The 21,197-nt window shown below is 52.9% G+C and overlaps 1 protein-coding gene across 1 annotated transcript; it reads right to left on the bottom strand.

Moving 5' to 3' along the window:
• Window positions 1-333: 333 nt before the first annotated feature.
• On the bottom strand, window positions 334-13,818 carry PANX3 (pannexin 3). Its single transcript, XM_029075232.1, has 6 exons — window positions 13,638-13,818; window positions 13,122-13,264; window positions 10,570-10,784; window positions 8,869-9,536; window positions 3,194-3,322; window positions 334-614 (listed from the first exon to the last, which is right to left on the bottom strand). Exons 1-6 carry the CDS (start codon window positions 13,816-13,818, stop codon window positions 334-336), a joined length of 1,617 nt encoding a protein of 538 aa, XP_028931065.1.
• Window positions 13,819-21,197: the final 7,379 nt, after the last annotated feature.

Below are 21,197 nucleotides of genomic sequence, written 5' to 3'. Positions count from 1 at the left end.
CTCCCTCGAGTGACAGGGACTGTGCCTGCTCAGATTATCCTGCCTCCACCCAAGTGTTTAGCACAGTACTTGGAATCTAGTAGGCGCTTACCACTGAGCACAACTATCAACCTCACGTCTGAGTGTTATCTAAGGGTACAAACAAAGCCTCCCAGGTGGGGGTCATACAGATGTACCATCCCCACCCCCACCTCGGCCACGGGCCCAAAGTTGAGCCCCGAACGTCAGCAGGCCCGGAGGAATCGGTCGGCCTCCCCGTCTTCCCCGGCTGTGCTGGCGGGACCGGGATGGAGAGGGAAGGGGAGACTGAGGGGAGGAGTCGGGATGCCGGGCTCACAGGATGACACGCTTTTTGGCCTCGGTGTACTCAATGACGAACTCAGGGTAAATCTGGTGTTTCTCAAGGTCGGAGAAGAAGGAGGGAGTCACCGGGCTGTCCACGCAGCTGTCATAGGCGCGGCTGGGGTCTCCTGACCATCGGGGTGGGCAGGCCAACGACGGCTGCCCCTGCGTGAAATTCCCAACCGGAACACGGGCCAGAAACATGACCTTGATCTTGGGGCCCGACTCCCAGGACTGGTGCCAATTGGTGGCGTGCGGACTGAAGAGGCAGCCTGGGGAGGGAAGAGGGAAGGGGCTCGGGCAGGGTGACCGCCTAGGGTCAAAGAGGGGAGGGGTTTGGATAGGATGGCCGCGAGGCGGAAAGCGACGACGACCTCTAGACAGTTTCACGTGCTTCCACGGGCTCTAGCGGAAGAGCAGTTCCCGTCCGGACTGCAGGCACCAAGCCCACGGATGTGGGCTGAACTGACAGAGGGCAGGCGTATGCGTGTGTGTCTGCTGTATTTGCGTGCTTGTGTGTCTCTCTGTGTCCGTGTCTTGGAGAACGTGACAGCCCTCATTTGGGATCTTTCCATGTGTGCAGCCTGCTACTCCTCCAGCAAGGCCATAAACTCACATGCCCAAACCCGGTCTGGGATCCCTGCCCACCAGTGAGCCTGAGGTCCAGGGGCCGTCCAGAGAGGGAAGTCTTTCGGGCCCAAACAGGTGCACGTGCATAAACCCATTCCCACTCATGGAGGCAAAGGTCCACCCTTCCCCTCACCTCCGACCCAGAAGAACCCCGCAGGCCTTCCGGTCCATACTTAAGTCTGCAGCGCCGATCGTTTTTCTTCAAGAAAATTCACTCCGTGATTCCCCACTTCTCAAGAACCTCCAGTGGTTACCCAAGCCATCTCCGTATAATAATGACGGTCTTTGTTAAGCGCTTACTATGTGCCAAGCACTCTTCTAAGCGCTGGGGTAGATACAAGGTCACCAAGTTGTCCCACTTGAAGCTCACAGACTTAATCCTCATTTTACAGGTGAGGTAACTGAGGCATAGAGAAGTTGAGTGACTTGCCCAAAGTCACACGGCTGATTAGTGGGGGAGCCGGGATTAATAATAATGTTGGTACTTGTTAAGCGTTTACTATGTGCAGAGCACTGTTCTAAGGGCTGGGCTAGATACAGGGTAATCAGGTTGTCCCACGTGGGGCTCACAGTCTTCATCCCCATTTTACAGATGAGGGAACGGAGGCACAGAGAAGTGAAGTGACTTGCCCACAGTCACACAGCTGACAAGTGGCAGGGCCGGGATTCGAACACACGACCTCTGACTCCCAAGCCCGGGCTTTTCCCACTAAGCCACGCTGCTTCCTACAGAAACTCTTTACCATCAGCTTTAAGGCACTCAAAAATTTTGCCCCCTCCTACATCACCTCGCTACTCTCCTACTACAACCTAACCCACAGACTTCGCTCCTCTTATGTCAACCTACTCACCGTACTTCCGTCTCGTCTATCTCACTGCCGACCTCTTGCCCACGTCCTGCCTCTGGCCTGGTCCTCTTCATATCCAACAGACAATGACTCTCCCCCTCTTCAAAGTCCTTCTGAAGACACATCTTCTCCAAGAGGCCTTCCCCGACTAAGCCCTCATTTCCTTTTCTCCAACTCCCTTCTGTGTCACCCTTGCTCTTCACCCCCCACTCGCTCAGCCCCAAAGCTCTTGTGTGCATATCCATAATTTAGTTATGTATATTAGTGTCTGTCTCCCCTCTTGACTGTAAGTTCAATTTTTTCTATTATATTGTTACATGACACTCTCCCAAGCGTTTAGTACAGTGCTCTGCACACAGTAAGTGCTCAGTAAATACAATTGATTGATCGATTGAGTCTGGGTTCATTCTGGCCCTGACTGGCAGCACACCCAGGCCTTGGTCCTGGCAAGGGCTTGGGGGCAGGCTGGAAACCGGCTCTGAAGACAGAGAATCACCCAGGAAAGGGAATGGGTGGGGGCCGGTAGTTGATTGTAAGTTCCTTGTAGGTAAGGGTTGTGTTTAACAGCTCTTCGGTATTGTACTCTCCCAACCACTTAGCCCAGTGCTCGGCACACAGTGAGTGCTCAGTGAATGCCAATCACTCACTGTTTGCCTTTTGGGTGCATTCAGGTTGGGAAAAGGGGACTCAAGCCCAACAGATACACCACCCGCCCTCTGTGGGGACACACACAAACACACAGAGATCCACACAGTCACACACTTTCAATCCCTTACCCACAAACCTCTGACACATCTGAGGCTGGGTGGCTGGCTGATTGAACAGTCAAAATCTCCCTGGCAGATGTGGTTCACTTGGCTTGGCTCAGCCTTGTGAATTAAAAGCTTTTTCTCCACGTCCTTCCCGCCATTCGCCGACTTCATCTGTTTTTTCCTCCCTAATGGGACAGAGTCGACCCGCCTCCCCATCTATGCGTCCCTCAGATTCTGCTCCCTTCCCTGCTCTCTTCCTCTCCCCACCTCCAAACACGGCCAGATCCCGGCCCGGGGACACCCTGCCGTGCTCCCCAGTAGATCACGGCAGGGATGACCCCTGGCTCCAGTCAGTGACCCCTGAGATGGGTGATGCCCCCGAATGTGGAGACAGGGGGTCGGCAGCAGGTGGGCTTCACTGAGCGAGCCCACCGCTGTGATTGGGAGCCTGAAGGTCTTCGCACGGAGGGCCGGTCCTGAGAACTTAAGTGAATTGCCCAAGGTCACCCCGTAGAGCCAGAATTAGACTCTCAGGCCTGGGCTTTTCCCGCTAGACCACACTGCTTGTCAGTGAGACCCCTCTCCCCACTGGCTCAATCCTTGAACAGCCTGGTGGCTTACCACACTCCAGGTGGTCGAGACAGATCTGCTCCACAGCTTCCTTGGTCCCCAACTTGGTAGGAGTCAGGTTGGGGCTCCGGCCGGCTGGAGGTGGGAGACAGTAGGCTGGTAGTGGGGGAGGCTTAAGCCCTATGGGGGTGGTGAGGATCAGCTCAGAGGGAGCCAGGAAGTTCCCCTTTAGCGGAGGGGTTGGGGAGCCGGTCCGGAGACTCAGGGGGTGGGAGTGGACGGGGTAGTGAGGGGGAGGAGAGAGAGAAGAGCTGGATTTAGCGGGCCCAGCAGCCCCCTCATCACTCCCGTACCCCCGAGATTATGGTTCTGAGGGTGTCAGGCAGTGTCTGGGGCTGGAGGGATAGCCCAGTGTTTCACCATCCCTGGACTCTGCCCCTCTCCAGCACCCTCTGCCTCCCCATCCCGCGCTCGAGGGCAGGCCCAGGGTCTACCACCTGGTCCAGCCCAAAGGGATGGAGGGGTGGGGGATGTAACGAATGTTGGGTTTTCTCCGGGCTTACCTACAGCCAGGAGGCTGGAGGGCGGTGGACTGACCGGCCCCGCAGTGTCTTCTGCGAGCCTGACCTCTGACCCCGTCCTCCTCACAACTGGGGCACTAGCAGGTGATTGACTGACCAGCTTCGGAGGGTTTCCAATTCTCAGCCTGACCTCTGAACTCATCTTTCTCACAGCCAGGGTGCTGGTGGATGATGAATTGTCCAAACCAACAGAATTGCCCTCCACCCTGACCCCTGATCCCTTCTTCCTCACGGCCGGGGCTACGGGGGATATTGAACTGACTGGTCTCAGAATGTCTTCTCCTCCCAGCTTGAACTCTGACCACCTGTTCCTCGCAGCCAGGGCACTGGCAGATGACAGACTGATCGGCGTCAGAGGGTCAACTCCCGGCCTGGCCGCTGACCCCACTCCCCTTTTTGCTGGGTCTCTCTGGGTCTCTGGAAGCTGTCCCGTGTTTGCGGTGGTAAAAATGGACCTGGGTCAGAGGTCAGGCTGGGCTTCTGGACTGGGGTTAAAGTCACCTCTGGGCCCCGGGCCTCCTGTTTCTCCCATTGAGGCCTCACTCCAACTGCGCTTCCGATCACCCTGGGGCTGAGGGTCTCCACAGACCCCAGGAACTTCAGATGGGCGGCCAGCTTTTGACCCCGGGGTTTGCTTTGGCTGCAGTGCCCCCTGAAAAGTTTGGGGTGCAAGCACTGGCCGGGCCTGAGGACCCCTGGACTGGGGCCCGGTGCCCACCTCGGGGGACAGGGAAGTGCGGGTGGTCCCGGCAGAGCTGGCTGGAGCCCGGTGCTCCCTGGCTGCGGCTGCTGACTGGTCTTTGGGCAGCAGACCAGTGGTTTTCACTGTCTGCTTAGTAAAGACCAAGGTGAAGAGTCCCTCTTCCCACCGGTCAGGGCCTGAGAATAAGGAGCCGGTGCTGGAGACTTGCAAGAGCCGGGGGCTGGTCTTGAATAAAGGGAGCAGATCCAAGAGCCGACCCAGAAGAGATGAGAGAAGAGGAAAGGAGGTTTTTCTCAGGGAGAAGATGGAGAAGATGTGCCTTCAAAGACTTGGAAGTTGGGATGACTGAGTGTCTGTTGGATATGAGAAGGGAGGGCGTTCCAAGCCAGAGGCAGAACGTAGGCGAGAGATTGGGGATGAGATAGATGAGATGGAGGTGCGGTAAATAGGTTGGCATTAGCGAAGCGAAGTGTGCGGGCTGGGTTGTAATAGGAAATCAGGGAGGCGAAGAAGGAGAGGGCAAGGGGATTATTGTTCTTATTAATAATAGTAATGATTATTGTGATTATGGTATTTGTTAAGCACTTACTATGAACCAGGCACCGGGCTAAGCCCTAGGAGTGGATATGAGCAAATCGGGTTGGACACAGTCCCTGTCCCACATAGGGGCTCACAATCTCAATCCTTATTTTACAAATGAGGGAACTGAGGCAGAGAGAAGTGAAGTGGCCACACAGGAGACAAGTAGCGTAGTCGGGATCAGAACCCATCACCTTCTGACTCCCAGGCCCGGGTTCTATCCCGGTTGGGGAGACGATCGTTGTCGTTGATTTTTTGCTTGGACGGACAGACCCGTTATTTCTCTCCCTGTTCCTGTCCCGCCGCAGCCCACTGTAGGCTGGAAGCCTCCTGCGGTCCCGGGGCGGGTCTGAGTGGGTCCCCCGTGTCTCTCCGCAGCGTTGCGCTGAGGGCTGAGCAAAGGCACGCGCAGGCTGGGAGGGAGCGCTCGCTCCGACCTTCATTGCGAGAGAAGCGCGGTCCCTGGTAGCGGAGGCACAGCCGGGTGGTGTTGGTCGCGGCCTGAACCTTGCCGGCCAGAGGTGAACGGACAGATGGAGGTCAAGCCCCGGAAACCTTCCCTCTCTCCGCCCTCTTCCCTTCCTGTCCCCCTCCTCTGCCTTCCCTGGCTGCTCTTCCCAATGGGCTTGGGAACTCGGGATTCCCGGCCCAGTCAGGGGCTGGAACCTCCCCGGCAGCCAGTGGGGCATTTGCCCAATGAGACAGAGTTTGGCAGCGGTCGCTTCCACCCCGGTACCCTGCATCACCCGGATGGAGGGATACAGATGTTATATTGTACTCTCCCGAGTGCTTAGTACAGTGCTTTGCACACAGTAAGTGGTCAATAAATATTATAATAATAATACACCATTCCGGCTCCCGGCCCAGGCCCTCAGCAGCGTGCCGTAGTGGATAGACCGCAGGCCTGGGAATCAGGAGGTCATAGGCTCTAATCCCGCCTCTGCCACTTGTCTGCTGTGTGACCTTGGGTGTGTCACTTCACTTCTCTGGGCCTCAGTTACCTTATCTGTAAAATGGGGATTGAGACTGTGAACCCCACGTGGGACAGGGACTGTGTCCAACCCGATGTGCTTGTATCCACTCCAGCACTTCATAGGGTGCCTGGCACATAATAAGCACTCAACAAATACCTCAGTTATTATTATTATTACCGGATGACGACCTATCGTGGGGAAGCAAGGTTGCCGCTCAAGTTCTCAGCTGGCAGTCGACTTGTTCCAACCTCAGAAGGAATGCTGCCTCCCCACCATCCTCATAGAGAAGAGACGACAGGCCGTACCCTCCCTCCCTCCCTCTGCCGCGAGAGCTGGCCAACGAGACAGCATGAGAACAGGCCCTTGACCTTGCCGGAAAGTCAGATTTCAAAAAACAGTTAGCTCGGACCCATCGCCTGAAGGTGGTGTGGGGGAATGGAGGGAGAGCTAGAGAACGGGGGAGAGGGCAGCGCCTCGTGGCTGAGTCCTGAGCCGGGTTTATCCTGACGCGGGTTTAGAACAGATGCAGGTTCACTTCCGCTTCAGATTTTGTGGAGTTTCAGATTAGGTCCCGATCCGATGTCCGGTCCTCAGCAGAAAGCTCTCAACATGGCCAGGGGCATGAATCTGGGAAAGGCAGGGAGACTGGAGAGAGCTCAGCAGGCATGGGCTACAGGCCTCCATCTGGGTGGGGGAGAGACAGAGAGAGATAGAGAGACACAGAGAGAGCGAGAGAGAGAGCGTGTTCAGAGTCAGAGACTTCTGGTCCTTGAGGTGTCCACCCAGCAGCACGCGGACGCTAACTGGGACTATTCTGTGCGCCGCCGGCCAGGACACTCGGCTCCCGAACCTGGGAAAGGAAGCTGTGGCCCCTTGGACCCTTCAGACAGCCAGGGTTGGGCCTAGGGAAGCGGTATCAGAAGGACCTGGGTTCTAATCCCAGCTCCACCTCTTGTCTGCTGTGTGATCTTGGGCAAGTCACTTTACTTCTCTGGGCCTCATCTGTAAAGTGTGGATTGAGACCGTGAGCCCCGTGTGGGACAAGGAAGGTGTTCAACCTGATAAGCTCGTATCTAACCTGGCACTTAGAACAATGCTTGACATATAATAAGTGCTTAACAAATACCATCATTATCATTATCTTGTATATATTTGTATGTATTTATTGCTCCATTTATTTTATTAATGATGTGCATTTATCTATGGTTCTATTTATCTATTTTGATGGTAGTGATGCCGTTCTACTTGTTCTGTTTTGGGGTCCGTCTATCCCCCTTCTAGACTATGAGCCCATTTTTGGGTTGGGACTGTCTCTATCTGTTGCCGAATTGTACCTTCCAAGCGCTTAATACAGTGCTCTGCACCCAGTAAGTTTTCAATAAATACGACTGAATGAATTGAATGAATTATCATCATTCCACATTTCCTGGCCTTGCAGATGTCTGAGAGCTGAGTGAGGCAGGAGAGGGCCTTGTGAGAGCCTAAACCTAAACCTAAGTTCCTCGAGGGCAGGATTGTGGATTTGGTTTCTACTGAACTCCCCCAAGCACTTAGTACAGTGCTAGGCACTTAGTTGGTGCCCAGACAACGCCACTGATTGTGTGTTCATATTCATACTCATATTCATACCCACTTCTTCCCCCATATATAAATTATTGTAATGTTTTTCCCCTAACAGATCGTAAACTCCCCAAAGGCAAGGCTCGTGCCAGTCGTACTCTCCCAAGCGTTCGTTACAATGCTCTGCTCGTAGTAAAGTGCTCAATAAATGCCACTGTGACCCGGCCTAGTGGGACTGGGAGTGAAGATAGCCGGGTTCGCTTCCTGGATCCACCACTTGCCTGCTGTTTGTGACCTTGAGTCTCAACGTCTCTGGACCTCAGTTTCTTCATCTGTAAAATAGGGATAAAATATCTGTCCTCCCTCCATCTTAGTCCATGAGCCCCAAGTGGGACAGAGATTCTATCTAATCTACCGTGCAAATACTTCATTGCTTAGCAGAGTGCTTGGCACATATAAAGCACTTAATATAGAGCATTATTACAGCTATTGATCCTGTTGCGCGTCCCCGGGTATTAAATACAGTTCCCAGCACTCAAAAGGCACTCAGTAAATACCACATAGATGATGCAAGTAGGACCCATCTCCTCTAATGACTCAACAGCCCACCGTCATTCTCTCCAAACATCCCTCTGAGGGCATCTTAGTCCTATAAGGAAGTAGCAGGGCTTAGTGGAAAGAACAGGGTCCTGGGTTCTAGTCCCGGCTCTAACATTTACCTGCTGCATTACCTTGGACAAGTCACTTCACTTCCCGGGGCCTCATTTCTCTCATCTGTAAAATGAGGATTCAATACCTGTTCTCCCTCCTACTTAGACTGTGAGTGCCAGGTGGGACAAGGACTGCGTCTGACCTGATTATCTTGTATCTACTCCAGCTCGCAGCACAGTGCTTGGCACAGAGTAAGTGCTTAACAAATACCACAGTTCTTATTATTCCTGCCCAAGCCCTGAGAGAAGCAGCGGGGCCTAGTGGAAAGGCACTGGGCCGGGAGCCAGAGGGCCTGGGTTCTAATCCCGGCTCTGCCGCTTGTCTGCTGTGTGGACCTCGGGCGGGTCATTTAACTTCTCTGCGTCTCAGTCGCCTCATCTGTAAAATGGGGATTAAATCCTACTCCCACCTATCTAGACTGAGGCCCTATGTGGGTCAGGGACTGGGTCCAATCTGATTATCTACCGCAGCGCGTGGAGCAGTGCTTGCCACATAGTAAGCGCTTAATAAATACCTCAGTTATTATTATAATCCTCCCCCCCCCCCCGCCCTTTGACCCCAAGACCTGGAAATCCAACGGACACAGGAAAGGTGTCTCGGGGCCCGGCGGGCTCTCACCTGAACCCCCCATCTCCACCACGTGCCCCCCAGTTTCCCTCGGGGCCGGCTCTGGTGCGGAACGCCGGGGCTTCGAGGGCTCCAAGCCGGCCAGCAGCGTCATGAAGTCCACCACCGTGTCGATGTGCTGCTTCTGGGGGGCCACGTCCTTGAGCACGCAGAGGGCGCTCAGCCGGCTGAAGGAGACGAGCTCGGAGATGTTGGCGTGGAGGAAGAGGAGGATCAGGTTGAGGTCGTTGACGGGGCAGCCCAGCATCTTCCTGCTGAGGAGGTCAAAGGCCGGGAGCATCTCGTAGATGGCCAGGAGGCGCTGGTCCCACCGGCACAGCCGGGCCAGGTTGTACCCGATCGCGGGGGCCAGCAGGGCGTACGCCACCGCCTGGGACACGCTGACCGCCTGGAAGACGGAGTGGGCGGTCAGGCGGCAGGGGATCGAGGCGGGGACGTGGACCTCGTCCCTCAGCAGCCCCTCCTTGACGGAGCAGGCGAACCCCTCCTGGAAGAAGATGTCCAGGTGGAAGGAGGCCAGGTACAGGCAGGCCGCGGCGATGAAGAGCAGCAGCAGGGAGTTCCTGAGCAGGTACGTGGCCACCAGGGAGTGGGAGCGCTGCTTACAGGCCAGGTACCTCTCCAGCAGGGGATACTCAAAGTACCGCTCTCGGCGAGCCCTGCGGGGAGAGCGGACCCTCAGAGCTGCCCACCGACCCCTCCCCGAGAAACCACTGCTCCTCTTGGGCGGTGGGGGGAGGTTTGGGGGGGTTAGGGAGGGTGAGGGTCACTCCGTGGTCTCAGTCGGTCGGTCAGTCAATCAGTCAGTAATAATTTAGAATAGTAATGATTCTTGTTAAGCGCTTACTATGTGCCAGGCCCCGTTCTAAGCCCTGGGGTAGATACAAGATTCGTTCACGGATGGACGCAGTCCCTTTCCCACACGGGGCTCACGATCTCAATCCCCATTTTAGAGATGAGGTAACTGAAGGCCAGAGAAGACAAGCGACCCGCCCAAGGCCACTCAGCGGACTGGCGGCAGAGACAGGATTAGAACTCAAGTCTTTTTGACTCCCAGACCCGGGCTCTAGCCACTAGGTCGTGGTGCTTCCCCTGAGCTCACGAGATACCACCGTCTGAGCACCTGTCTTCAGAATCTCCCCTCTCACCAGGTCTGAAGGGGCTTGTGCTGTGGACATCTGAGTTGAAACAGGTACATCGGGGGCGTCTGTGCCTCGCCCCGGCCCCCTCCCCACATCTGGCATAAGCTGGGCCTGCTTGGACCCCCCCCGCCCGGGGCATCAAGGCAATGGGCCGGTCTTTCCAGGCCAGCGGTCACCCCCCGAGGGGCTAGAGAAGCAACTTGGCATGGTGGATAGAGCACAGGCCCGGGAGTCAGAAAGTCATGGGTTCTAATCCCGGCTTTGCCACTTGTCTGCTGTGTGACCCTAGGCAAATCACTTCACTTCTCTGGGCCTCAGCTACCTCAACTGCAAAATGGGGATTGCGACTGTGGGACGGGGACTGTGTCCAACTCGATTAGCTTGTATCCACCCCAGCACTTAGAACAGTGCCCGGCACATAGTAAGCACTTAACAGATGACCTAGTAGTGGAGATGAAAGATGCCAGGGAAATTGTGATTCAGGATACAGGGCAGAGACCCCCCCCACCATTTTCCTTTGATCTGGACGCGGCAGGGGGCGAGCGCTCACCTGTCCAGCTCGTCCCAGAAGGCGTAGGGGTCGGGGCTCTTCTGGCGGATCTTGACCAAGTGCTGCACCAGGCGGATGGAGCGGTTGTAGGACTTGTCCAGCTCGCTGATGATGAACAGGAGGTCGGAGCTGAGGGCCGGGGCGGCCGCGAACCTCCAGAGCAGGCTGGGCAGGTACATCACCAGGGCCAGGGCCAGGAGAGAGTATGGGAAAGCCTGGAGGAGGGCGGAGAGGTAGGGTGGGGGGGTAGGCCTGGGGTTGGGTTTAGCGGAATCTGGGGAGGGGGCCTAGGAGATGGGACACTGGACGAAGCAGGGCATAGAACAGAGCGGGTCCCGGCGGTTCCTCTAAACCTTCTAATCTTCTCTCTGTACCCTGACCTCCCCTCTTTTAATGTTGGTATTTGTTAAGCGCTTACTATGTGCCGAGCACTGTTCTAAGCGCTGGGGTAGACATAGGGGAATCAGGTTGTCCCACGTGGGGCTCACAGTCGTAATCCCCATTTTACAGATGAGGGAACTGAGGCACAGAGAAGTTAAGTGACTTGCCCACAGTCACACAGCCGATAAGTGGCAGAGCTGAGATTCGAACTCATGAGCCCTGACTCCAAAGCCCGTGCTCTTTCCACTGAGCCACGCTTCTTTTGCCGCCGACCCCTCACCCATGTCCTTCCTCTGGCCCTCCTCATATCTAATAATGTTGGTATTTGTTAAGCGCTTACTATGTGCCGAGCACTGTTCTAAGCGCTGGGGGAGATACAGGGTAATCAGGTTGTCCCCCGTGAGGCTCACAGTTAATCCCCATTTTACAGATGAGGGAACTGAGGCACAGAGAAGTTAAGTGACTTGCCCACAGTCACACAGCTGACAAGTGGCAGATCCGGGAGTCGAACTCATGACCTCTGACTCCGAAGCCCAGGCTCTTTTCCACTGAGCTATGCTGACTTTCCCCCCTTTCCTAGCCACCTCCTCCAAGAGGCCTTCCCTGATCAAGCCTTCCTTTCTTCTTCTCCCACTCCCTTCTACGTCGCCCTGGCATCCTCCCTTTACTCATTCCCCCCTCCCAGCCCCACAGCACTTATGTCCATATCTGTAATTTTATTTACTTATATTACCGTCTGTCTCGCCCTCTAGACTGCAAGGTCGATGTGAGCAGGAATGTATCTGTTTATTGTTATATTAAACTCTCCCGAGCACTTAGTACAGTTCCCCGCACACAGTAAACATTCAATAAATATGACTGACTGAATAAAAGGGTTTGGGGAGGCGCGGCCTGGGGGCGGGACATGGCGCCACTTGTCTGTTGTGTGACCTTGGGCAAGTCACTTCACTTCTCTGGGCCTCAGTTCCCTCATCTTTAGAATGGGGATTGAGACTGGGAGCCCCACGTGGGACAGGGACTGTGTCCAAACCAAATTTGCTTGTAACCACCCCAGTGCTTAGTACGGTGCCTGGCACATAGTAAGCACTTAACCAATGCCACAGTTATTTTGATGATGATGATGAGGATGATGATGGAGAGGACTGGGGGGTGGGGTATGGGAATGAGGAGGAGCTGCGGTGAAAGGGGAGAGGCTTGTAGAAGAGGGTGGGGCATTGCTGGGGTGGGGGACGGTGGAGGAAGTGGGGAGGACCCTCCCTCCCAAGTCGGGGTGCCCGCTGCCCAGACAGGCTTTTCCAGTCCTGTGGGTGGCCTCACTGTGGGCAGAGAATGTGTCTGTTCATTGTTAGACTGTACTCTCCCAACCACTCGGCACAGTGCTCTGCCCACAATAAACTCTCAGTAAATACGACGGAATGAATGAATAGTCCCCTTCAGCGGGGGAGAGGAGGAGCACAGTTGGCGGAGCTGGGGTGACCCCGAGGGGACCGGCCGGGACAGGTGGAGCTTGTAACGGGGTGGTCAGGAGCCCGGGGTTCCCAGGCTCGGACCCCATCCCCTCCCAGATCTGCCCAGCCCAAGCTTCCCTCCCTCCTCTTCCCGATATCGTGACGTAGCATGGCGGAGTGGCTAATAATTATGGTATTTGTTAAGCGTTTACTATATGCCAAACACCGTTCTAAACGCTGGGGTAGATAGAAGGTGATCAGGTTGGACACAGACCATGTCCCGAATGGGGCTCACAGTCTTAATCCCCATTTTCCAGATGAGGCAACTGAGGCCCAGAGAAGTGAAGCGACTTGCCCAAGGTCACACGGCAGAAAAGCGGTGGAGTCGGAATTAGAACCCAGGTCCTTCTGACTCCCGGGCCCGTGCTCTATCCAGTAGGCCACACCAATTCTCTAGACGGAGCACGAGCCCGGGAGTCAGAAGGTCACGGATTCTAATCCCCGCTCCGCCACTCGTCTGCCATGTGACCTTGAGCAAGTCATTTCTCTTCTCTACCTCATCTGTTAAATGAGATTTGAGACTGTGAACCCCACGTGGGACAGGGACTGTGTCCGACCCGATTTGCTTGTATCCACCCCAGCGCTTTGTAAAAGTGCCTGGCACATAGTAAGCACTTACCAAAATACCATTATTATCATCATCATCATCATCATCATTATTACCTTGTGCGCCCAGAGCGACTTCGTCTTGTGGTTTCCGGCTGCATCCCACTCGTGGTGAACCAAGGAATCCCAGCAGGCGCCGTCCACGTAGCTGGCCTGCCGCACGCTGAAATTCCCCGGCGAGAAGCAGTTGATCTGAGACCCTGAAATGAGGCGGGGGTGGGAGCGACAGGTCTTGCCATCTCTTCCACCCCTCCACCCCCTACATCTTTGGCTGCTGCTTCCCCGGTCCTTTCTCCACTCTCTCTGTTTCATAGACGGCTAAACTGAGGTTCGGAATCGGGCAGGCGGTCCCCCTGCCTATCAACGAAGCTAGGCTTAGAATCAGGAGAGAAACTAGGCTGGGGACGGGCAGAAGGGCTGGGGGTGCTGAGGGGCCGGAGGGCAGAGACCCAGATTCCCAGAAAAGCCTGACTCAGCCCAGCCCCAGGAGCCCACCGATGACCTTGGGGGGCGGGGGACCCTCCCGCCCCCACCCCTCCTTCCAACATGATTCACGGAAGTCCGGGGACTCACCGGCAGAGAGCTCCTGGGCAAAAGCCAGGGACAGCATAAGGAGCGGGACCCCCACGGCCACGAACTTGACCATCCGGTCCATGGGTAACTCCAGGTGCAGGCCTTTCAGCCGGGGGCCCCTGCGGTCAGGCAGCAGGGCGTCCGAGAGCATGGACTCGGCGGCGGTGCGGGCCAGGGACATGGCGCCGGCTGGGGCTGGCGGGCAAGGAGGCCGGAGCTGGGGTCGGACCGGAGGGTCTGCGGAGCTGGAGCCCACCCTGGAACCGTCTGTCCCGCCCGGGAGCCGAGGGGCCTGTAAATAACCGGCTGGATGCGAGCCGCAAAATTAGAGGGAGGGTCCCGTGGCTTTAAACTGCCCTCTCATTTGCGATGTATTTTCAGCAGGCTGTGGGGAGGGGTGGGGAGTGGCCCGGGGGCCCCTCTGTTTCCAAGGGGCAGCTTGACAAGGTCAGACAGTCAGGCAATCGAATTTATTGAAGGCTTACCTGTACGGACCAGTGTACTAAGCGCTTGGGAGAGTACCGCATAACAGTCTAACAGACACATTCCCTGCCCACACTGAGTTTACACTCTTGAAGGTCTGGGGGCCTAAACCCACACCCACAGGGTAGTTGTGGGGAGGGGAAAGGTTACGCACCCCAGCCGGGGAAGGACATCGCCGTGAAGCAAGACATGAGTTTTGGCTGGAATTCACCGTTGCGGCTTAAGCTGGGCGGCCGGGAACGCGAAAGAGGAATCTGACGAACCCAATTCCGCCCCCTCTCTCCGCTTGAAAAGACCATTAGACTGGGGAAAGACCATTAGAGGCTCAAGGCATGATCTGGCCCACAAGAAGCTTCCACTCTAACTGGGGGTGAGAGGGACATTAATCCACAAGAGGTAGGTCTTACAGGGCAGACCCAGTTTTTCCAAGTATTCTGGAGTCCGTGTCAGAAATGGAATCCTGGGCTGGATGGACCAAGGGGCGGTCATGACTGGCTTTGCTCAAGAGGGTCCTTCTCATCATGCCCACGTATCCTTGGACGAAACTCCATGGCAATGTCCTGGTCTCCTCACCCTTAACGTAACGACTCTGTACTGAGGCAACCAAGCTGGTGGAGACCTCGTAATAATAATAATAACAATTTTGGTATTTGTCAAGTGCTTACTGTGTGCCAGGAATTGTACTAAGCACCGGGGTGGACGCAAGCAAATAGGGTTGGACACAGTCCCTGTCCCACCTGGGGTTCACGGTCTTAAACCCCGTTGAGGTAAATGAGGCCCAGAGAAGTTACCTGACTTGGTCAGGGTCACCTAGCAGACAAATGGTGGAGCCAAGATTAGAACCCAGGTCCTTCTGACTCCCAAGCCCATGCACTGAAGGGAAAGTCACGCTCAAGAGCGTTGGAGGAGGAGGATTGCTTCTCTCTGCTCCATCTCAACCCTGTCCCATTGGGAGCACCCAGTGCTGGGTTTCAAGATCACGCAGGGATGAAGAGACCAGCCCAGAGTCATTCGTCAGTGCCCAGTAGGTTGGGCGGGAAGTAATTAATTCTCCCCACTAAAAGTAAGGTGAGAGTCACAGCGGAGCTCATTCCATTCACCAGCTTTTGTCTAAGCTGGAGAAAAATCAGCAAGCAAGACGGTGGCCATGGTTAGAATTGATGCAATAACTGGTAACAGCGGAGATTCAAAAATAATAAAGGCACATTCCTGCCACATAATGACCGGGGTGGCCTCACGTTCTCTATTTCCCTATGCTTGTGACCCATGATAGATGGTAAGCTCCTTGAGGGCAGGGACAACATCTTCTGTCTTCTGACTGTTCGTCAAGCTCCAACTTCATTCAGCTCTGCCCCATTTTGTGCTTTCACTATGCATTTTGACCAAGATGTTCCGGGGGAATTAGGAAACCTTTGTCCAACAAATCGAGGTTCCAGCTTTGATATGACACGATGTGGCATCTGAGAAATAGTTTATGCTCATGCGTGTGGGAGCATGGAGCACGGGTGCATGTACGTGGGTCATGTGTGTATACACATGGTAGTGTGCATGGAAAATACCACAGTGTGAATTTTTCTTATCTTGGGTTTTGCAAGAATTCATCATCATTATTATTATTATTATGTACCATCGAGTCATTTCCGATTCATAGCGACTCCAGGGATATGCTGTCCTTTCCCCTGCCATAATCCACAACCTTTCCAATGTTTCTTCTGTTAACGTTGTTATAGTCTCTATCCAACTAGCTGCTAGTCTGTCTCTTCCACGTTTTCCCTGGACTTTTCCTAGCATTAGTGTCTTCTCCAGAGAATTAGTCCTCCTGATTATATGTCCAAAATATGCTAAAGTAAGTCGAGTCATTTGGCCTTCCAAAGACCACTTTGGTTTAATTTGCTCCAAAATCCACCTGTAGGTTTTTCGGGCAGTCCATGGCATTTCAAAAGTCTTCTCCAACACCACATTTCAAAAGTATCGACGCTCTTTCTATCCTGTTTTTTCACTGTTCAGCTTTCGGATCAGCCATTATCACTCTATGGTGATAGAGTAGACAATTTGCATTTTGGGGCCAGTTGTTACATCGGCACATTTCATGACTTTTTCCAGGCTCTTTTACTTTTTAGCAAGTCTTCTTAAAAATAATCTTCGGGGTATTGCTTGGCTACTAGTTCCTTTATTATTGATTATCGATCCCAGGAAAGAAAAATTGTCAACTATTTCAATCTTCTCTCCGTCCACTACAAACGTGTTAAAATTTCCAGTTGTCATGATCTTTGTTTTCTTGGCATTCAAATACAGGCCCGTCGTTTTGCTCTGTTCCTTAACTTTTAATAATAAGCCCTTCAAGTCTTCTTCACTTTGGGCTAGTAGGGTTGGATCATCAGCAAAACGAAGATTATTTACATTCCTTCCTCCAATCTTTACTCCCATTTCGTCTTCATCCAATCCGGCTTCTCTCATTAGGTACACGGTGTAAAGGATGAACAGATAACAGCGTGGCGCAGTGGAAAGAGCACGGGCTTTGGAGTCAGGGCTCATGAGTTCGAATCCCAGCTCCGCCACTTGTCAGCTGTGTGACTGTGGGCAAGTCACTTAACTTCTCTGTGCCTCAGTTCCCTCATCTGTAAAATGGGGATTAAGACTGTGAGCCCCACGTGGGACAACCTGATTCCCCTGTGTTTACCCCAGCGCTTAGAACAGTGCTCTGCACATAGTAAGTGCTAAACAAATACCAACAAATACCAACATTAGATAAGGCGATAAGATACATCCTTGTCTCACCCCCTTACTAATGGGAAACCAATCTGTTTCTCCATATTCTGTTCTTATTGTAGCCTCTTGTTTTTCATACAGGTTCCTTATTAATGCAATTAAATGGTCCGGCATGCCCATTTTCCTTAATGTGCTCCAGAGTTTCTCCTGAACCACGCAGTCAAAGACCTTACTATAATCAGTAAAGCACACGCTGACTTCCTTTTGATATTCTCTTGTCCTTTCAATCATCCAACGGACATCAGCAATAATATCTCGCATCCCTCGTCCTTTCCGGAATCCCGCTTGAACATCGGGCAACTAGCGTTCCATGGGGGTCTCCATTCGATTAACTTTTAGCAGTAACTTGCTGGCGTGTGAGATCAAGGAAACCGTCCGATAATTGTCGCATTTAGTTGTATCGCCTTTCTTCAGTAGTGGAACATAAACTGATCTCTTCCTATCAGATGGCCAGTGAGTGATTAGCCATACCTGTTGACATAATTTGGTAAGGACTTTAACCGATTCCTCTCCGGGTTCCTGAAACACCTCAATAGGAAGTCCATCAAAGCCAAGTGCCTTATTTTTGGTCAGACAGTGTAAAGCTGATCTAACTTCAATTTCTATGATGAGCGGCTCTAATTCGAAAGGAGCTTCTTCAAATACTTGCTGTGTATTGTTATCTTTCTGGTATAATTCCTGTGTGTCTTCTTTTCATCTCTGATTTCACTGGTATCATTTATCATCAGTCCATCTTTGTTTTTGACAAAGCCAATCCGAGGATGAAATGTTCCCTTAATTTCCTTAATCTTCTGGAATAGTGATCTCGTCTGCCCACATAAACCCACGTTATAGGAGAACTGAAAACTGGCTGTACTGGCACAGTAGCTCTGAAATCAATGGGGTTGATAGTCATTCATCTGAAAGCACATGAATGAAAAAGGGTTAAAGTGAAATCGGTGGGACTGTGGGAGAAAATTGAGATTCCCTTGGCAGAGTGACCTACTGGGATCTAAACCCGATGAAACTTTCCCCAGCTCTGTCATTACCCAGACAAGTGGTCTCTAAGAGACTCACTAGAATCACAAGTTTTTAATTGAGTTCCAAGGGACATGAGAAGATTCTGAATTGCAGCGCTTATGGACACTCTCAGAGGAGGTTTAGTTGCCCCCTCAGGCTCTGTGGGCCAGGAAAATCGACAAAGTTCTGATGGGAATTGCACGAAGCCTCGTGGAGACTGTGGTAATTCAGCCAGTCAATATACCAAGTCCTCATTTCACACAGAGCTTCATTGTGACCTACTAGGTGCTTTGAGGAATTGCCCTAGAAGAAGACATAGTCCCTGCCCTCAGGGAGCTTTCAGTCTTTTGTAATTATTATTATTATCATATTTGTTAAGCTCTTACTACGTGCCAGGCACCGTGCTAAATGCTGAATGGATACAAGCAAATCGGGTCGGACTCCATCCCTGTCCTACGTGGGGCTCACAGTTTCAATCCCCATTTTACAGGCGAGGGAACTGAGGCCCAAAGAAGTGAAATGTCTTACCCAAGGTCACACAGCAGATGAGTGGCAGAGCCGGGATTAGAACCCATGACCTTCTGACTCCCGGGACCGTGCTCTATCCACTAAACCACGCTGCAGGTCATACCTATTTAACAACTGTGAAGTAAAGCTCTACCCAGCAAAATACCTGGCCCCGCGTATCTGGAAAAGTGAGTTCTACGGTTTGTGAGCTCAGGACTTTGCCTTCTTGGAGGGTTGCTCTCTGGGCTGGGAAACCTTAGTAGGATCATGTGAGGACAGAGTGGAAAGATGGGTTTTGTTGAGGAGGATGGGGAGCCGCACCTCAGAGTGGGGAAATAACACTTACAGACATTTGAAGGTGGGAGACTGGTGGGCTGTGAATTTTATTTAGATTTTCCTGGCTAGAATAGAGAACACAAGCTAAGGTCATGGTGGGTGAAGAGGGTAATTGATTAAGAGGGGTAATGGTAGAGAAGCTCTCGGTACTGAGAAATCTGAAGTATCAGAATGGCCCTATTAATAATAACATTAATAATAATAATGATGATGATGATGATAAAGGCATTTGTTCAGCACTTACTATATGCCAAGCACTGTTCTAAGGGTTGAACAGGAAGCAAAGTCCTACCTTCTTCCCCTAATTCCACCCCTCCCCCAGTGCTCAAACACCCACACCCACACACACGTACACGCACACACACTTTCCACTCTACTGGTGGTATTTTGGGACTCTCCTAAGCTCAAAGCACTGTGCTAAATTCTTGAGAAAGTACACCAGAATCAAGACAACATTCCCTGCCTTCAAGAAGCCTACAATCCAATGGGAAGGACAAATTAAAAAATATTTATCGATTGAGTGAGTAGAAGGGCGTCGTCTTGGGTGCGGATCCCACAGGAGGACTGGAAACTGATGTGGCTGAGGACTTTCAGGGAGCGGATTGCCGAGGAGCTGGTGTTGGACAGCCCACAGCCTCCTCCCTGGTCCTTTCTCGCCTCAGCAGAACAAATTTAAAAATATTTATCAATTGAGTGAGTAGAAGGGCGTCATCTTGGGTGCGGATCCCACAGGAGGGCTGGAAACTGATGTGGCTGAGGACTTTCAGGGAGCGGATTGCCGAGGAGCTGGTGTTTGATAGCCCACAGCCTCCTCCGTGGTCCTTTCTCGCCTCAGCAGGGAAGTGAGCTCCGTTCATCATTTTAATGTCTGTCTCCTCTGCTAGACCGTAAGCTCCTTGACGGCAGGGATCCTGTCTTTTCCTTCTATCGTACTCTCCCAAGTGCTTAACATTTTGTATTTTGCACACAGTAATAATAATCACGGTAACAGTAACAAGAGAAGCAGTGTGGCTCAATGGAAAGAGCCCGGGCTTGGAAGTCAGAGGTCAAGGGTTCGAATCCCAGCTCCGCCACTTGTCAGCTGTGTGACTGTGGGCAAGTCGCTTCACTTCTCTGTGCCTCAGTTACCTCATCTGGAAAACGGAGATTAAGACTGTAAGCCTCACGAGGGACAACCTGATTACCCTGTATCTACCCCAGCGCTTAGAACAGTGCTCTGCACATAGTAAGAGCTTTACAAATACCAACATTATTATTATTATTATTAACAATAATAATAACTGTGTTATTTGTCGAGCACTTACTATGTGAGAAGCGCTGAACTTGATCCAACCTGTGAGCTCCCCGTGGGACAGGGACCGTGTCCAACCCGATTTGCTTGTATCCACTCCAGCGCTTAGTACAGTGCCTGGCACATAGTAAACACTTCACAAATACCATTATTCTAGAGAAACAGCATGGCTTAGTGGAAAGACCCCAGGCTTGGGAGTCAGAGGACGTGAGTTCTAATCCCAGCTCCGCCACTTGTCTGCTGTGTAACCTTGGGGAAGTCACTTGACTTCTCTGTGCCTCAGTTCCCTCATCCGTAAAATGAGAATTAAGCGTGGGAGCCCCATGTGGGACAGGGACTCTGCCCAACCTGATCAACGTGTATCTACCCAGTGCTTAGAACAGTGGTTGGCACATAATAAGTACTTAACAAGTACCATTATTATTACTATTATTACAATAAAATAGAGTTGTTAGGCACATTCTTTTGCCCAACAGGAGCCTACAATCTAGAGGAAGAGATGGCCGGCTCCTCTTCCACTCTGGTCAGGGCGACCCTGGGGGCTCTGGGGCTATCTGACACTGAATTCCCGCTGGGGTGAACCAGATTTCTCCCAGCTCAGGGTTGTGTTCCACATCATAAACACTCCGAGGAGTCGAGGAGAGAGTCATGAGCCCTGGGAGCGTCCCCGAGCCTTTCTTTGCCATTCCCCACAGAGGTCGTTGCCGGGGCCGGGTGGTCCTCGGGGACCCCCCCGGCCAAAATATTTTTAAGCTCATGCCGGGATCTTGGAGCTGAGGCCGCAGATCCCAACTGTGTGGGTGTGGGAGTGGGGATCGGCTCTCTTGGAAAGGCAATGGACCCCAGCGACTCCGGCCTCTGGAAGAGGGAGGGTGAGTCTCGAGATTCCACCTCTGGAATGTCCTCTCTCAAATCTCAAGCAGCGGTAGCTGAGGTCTTTAAAACACCATCTCCTGATTCCATCTAGCTCCATCCCCGACTCCCATCCTGGCTCCTCAGAGTCTGAGTGGGAGAGGAGCAGAGATCGTGCAGAACTTGTGGTAGCCACTTCGATAGCCACTTACCACTAAGATGGTAGCCACTAAGCCACGTAGGTTCTGCGTCCAAGTTGGCTAGAGCCCTATGGAGCCGACACTTGTAAATACTTGTAAACAGGAATTCCTGGGTTCAAATTC

This window comes from Ornithorhynchus anatinus, chromosome 11 (genome assembly GCF_004115215.2).
Source record: "Ornithorhynchus anatinus isolate Pmale09 chromosome 11, mOrnAna1.pri.v4, whole genome shotgun sequence".
NCBI lineage: Eukaryota > Metazoa > Chordata > Mammalia > Monotremata > Ornithorhynchidae > Ornithorhynchus > Ornithorhynchus anatinus.
Note: the sequence above shows the minus strand (reverse complement) of the source record. Positions and strands in the feature narration are given on the sequence as shown.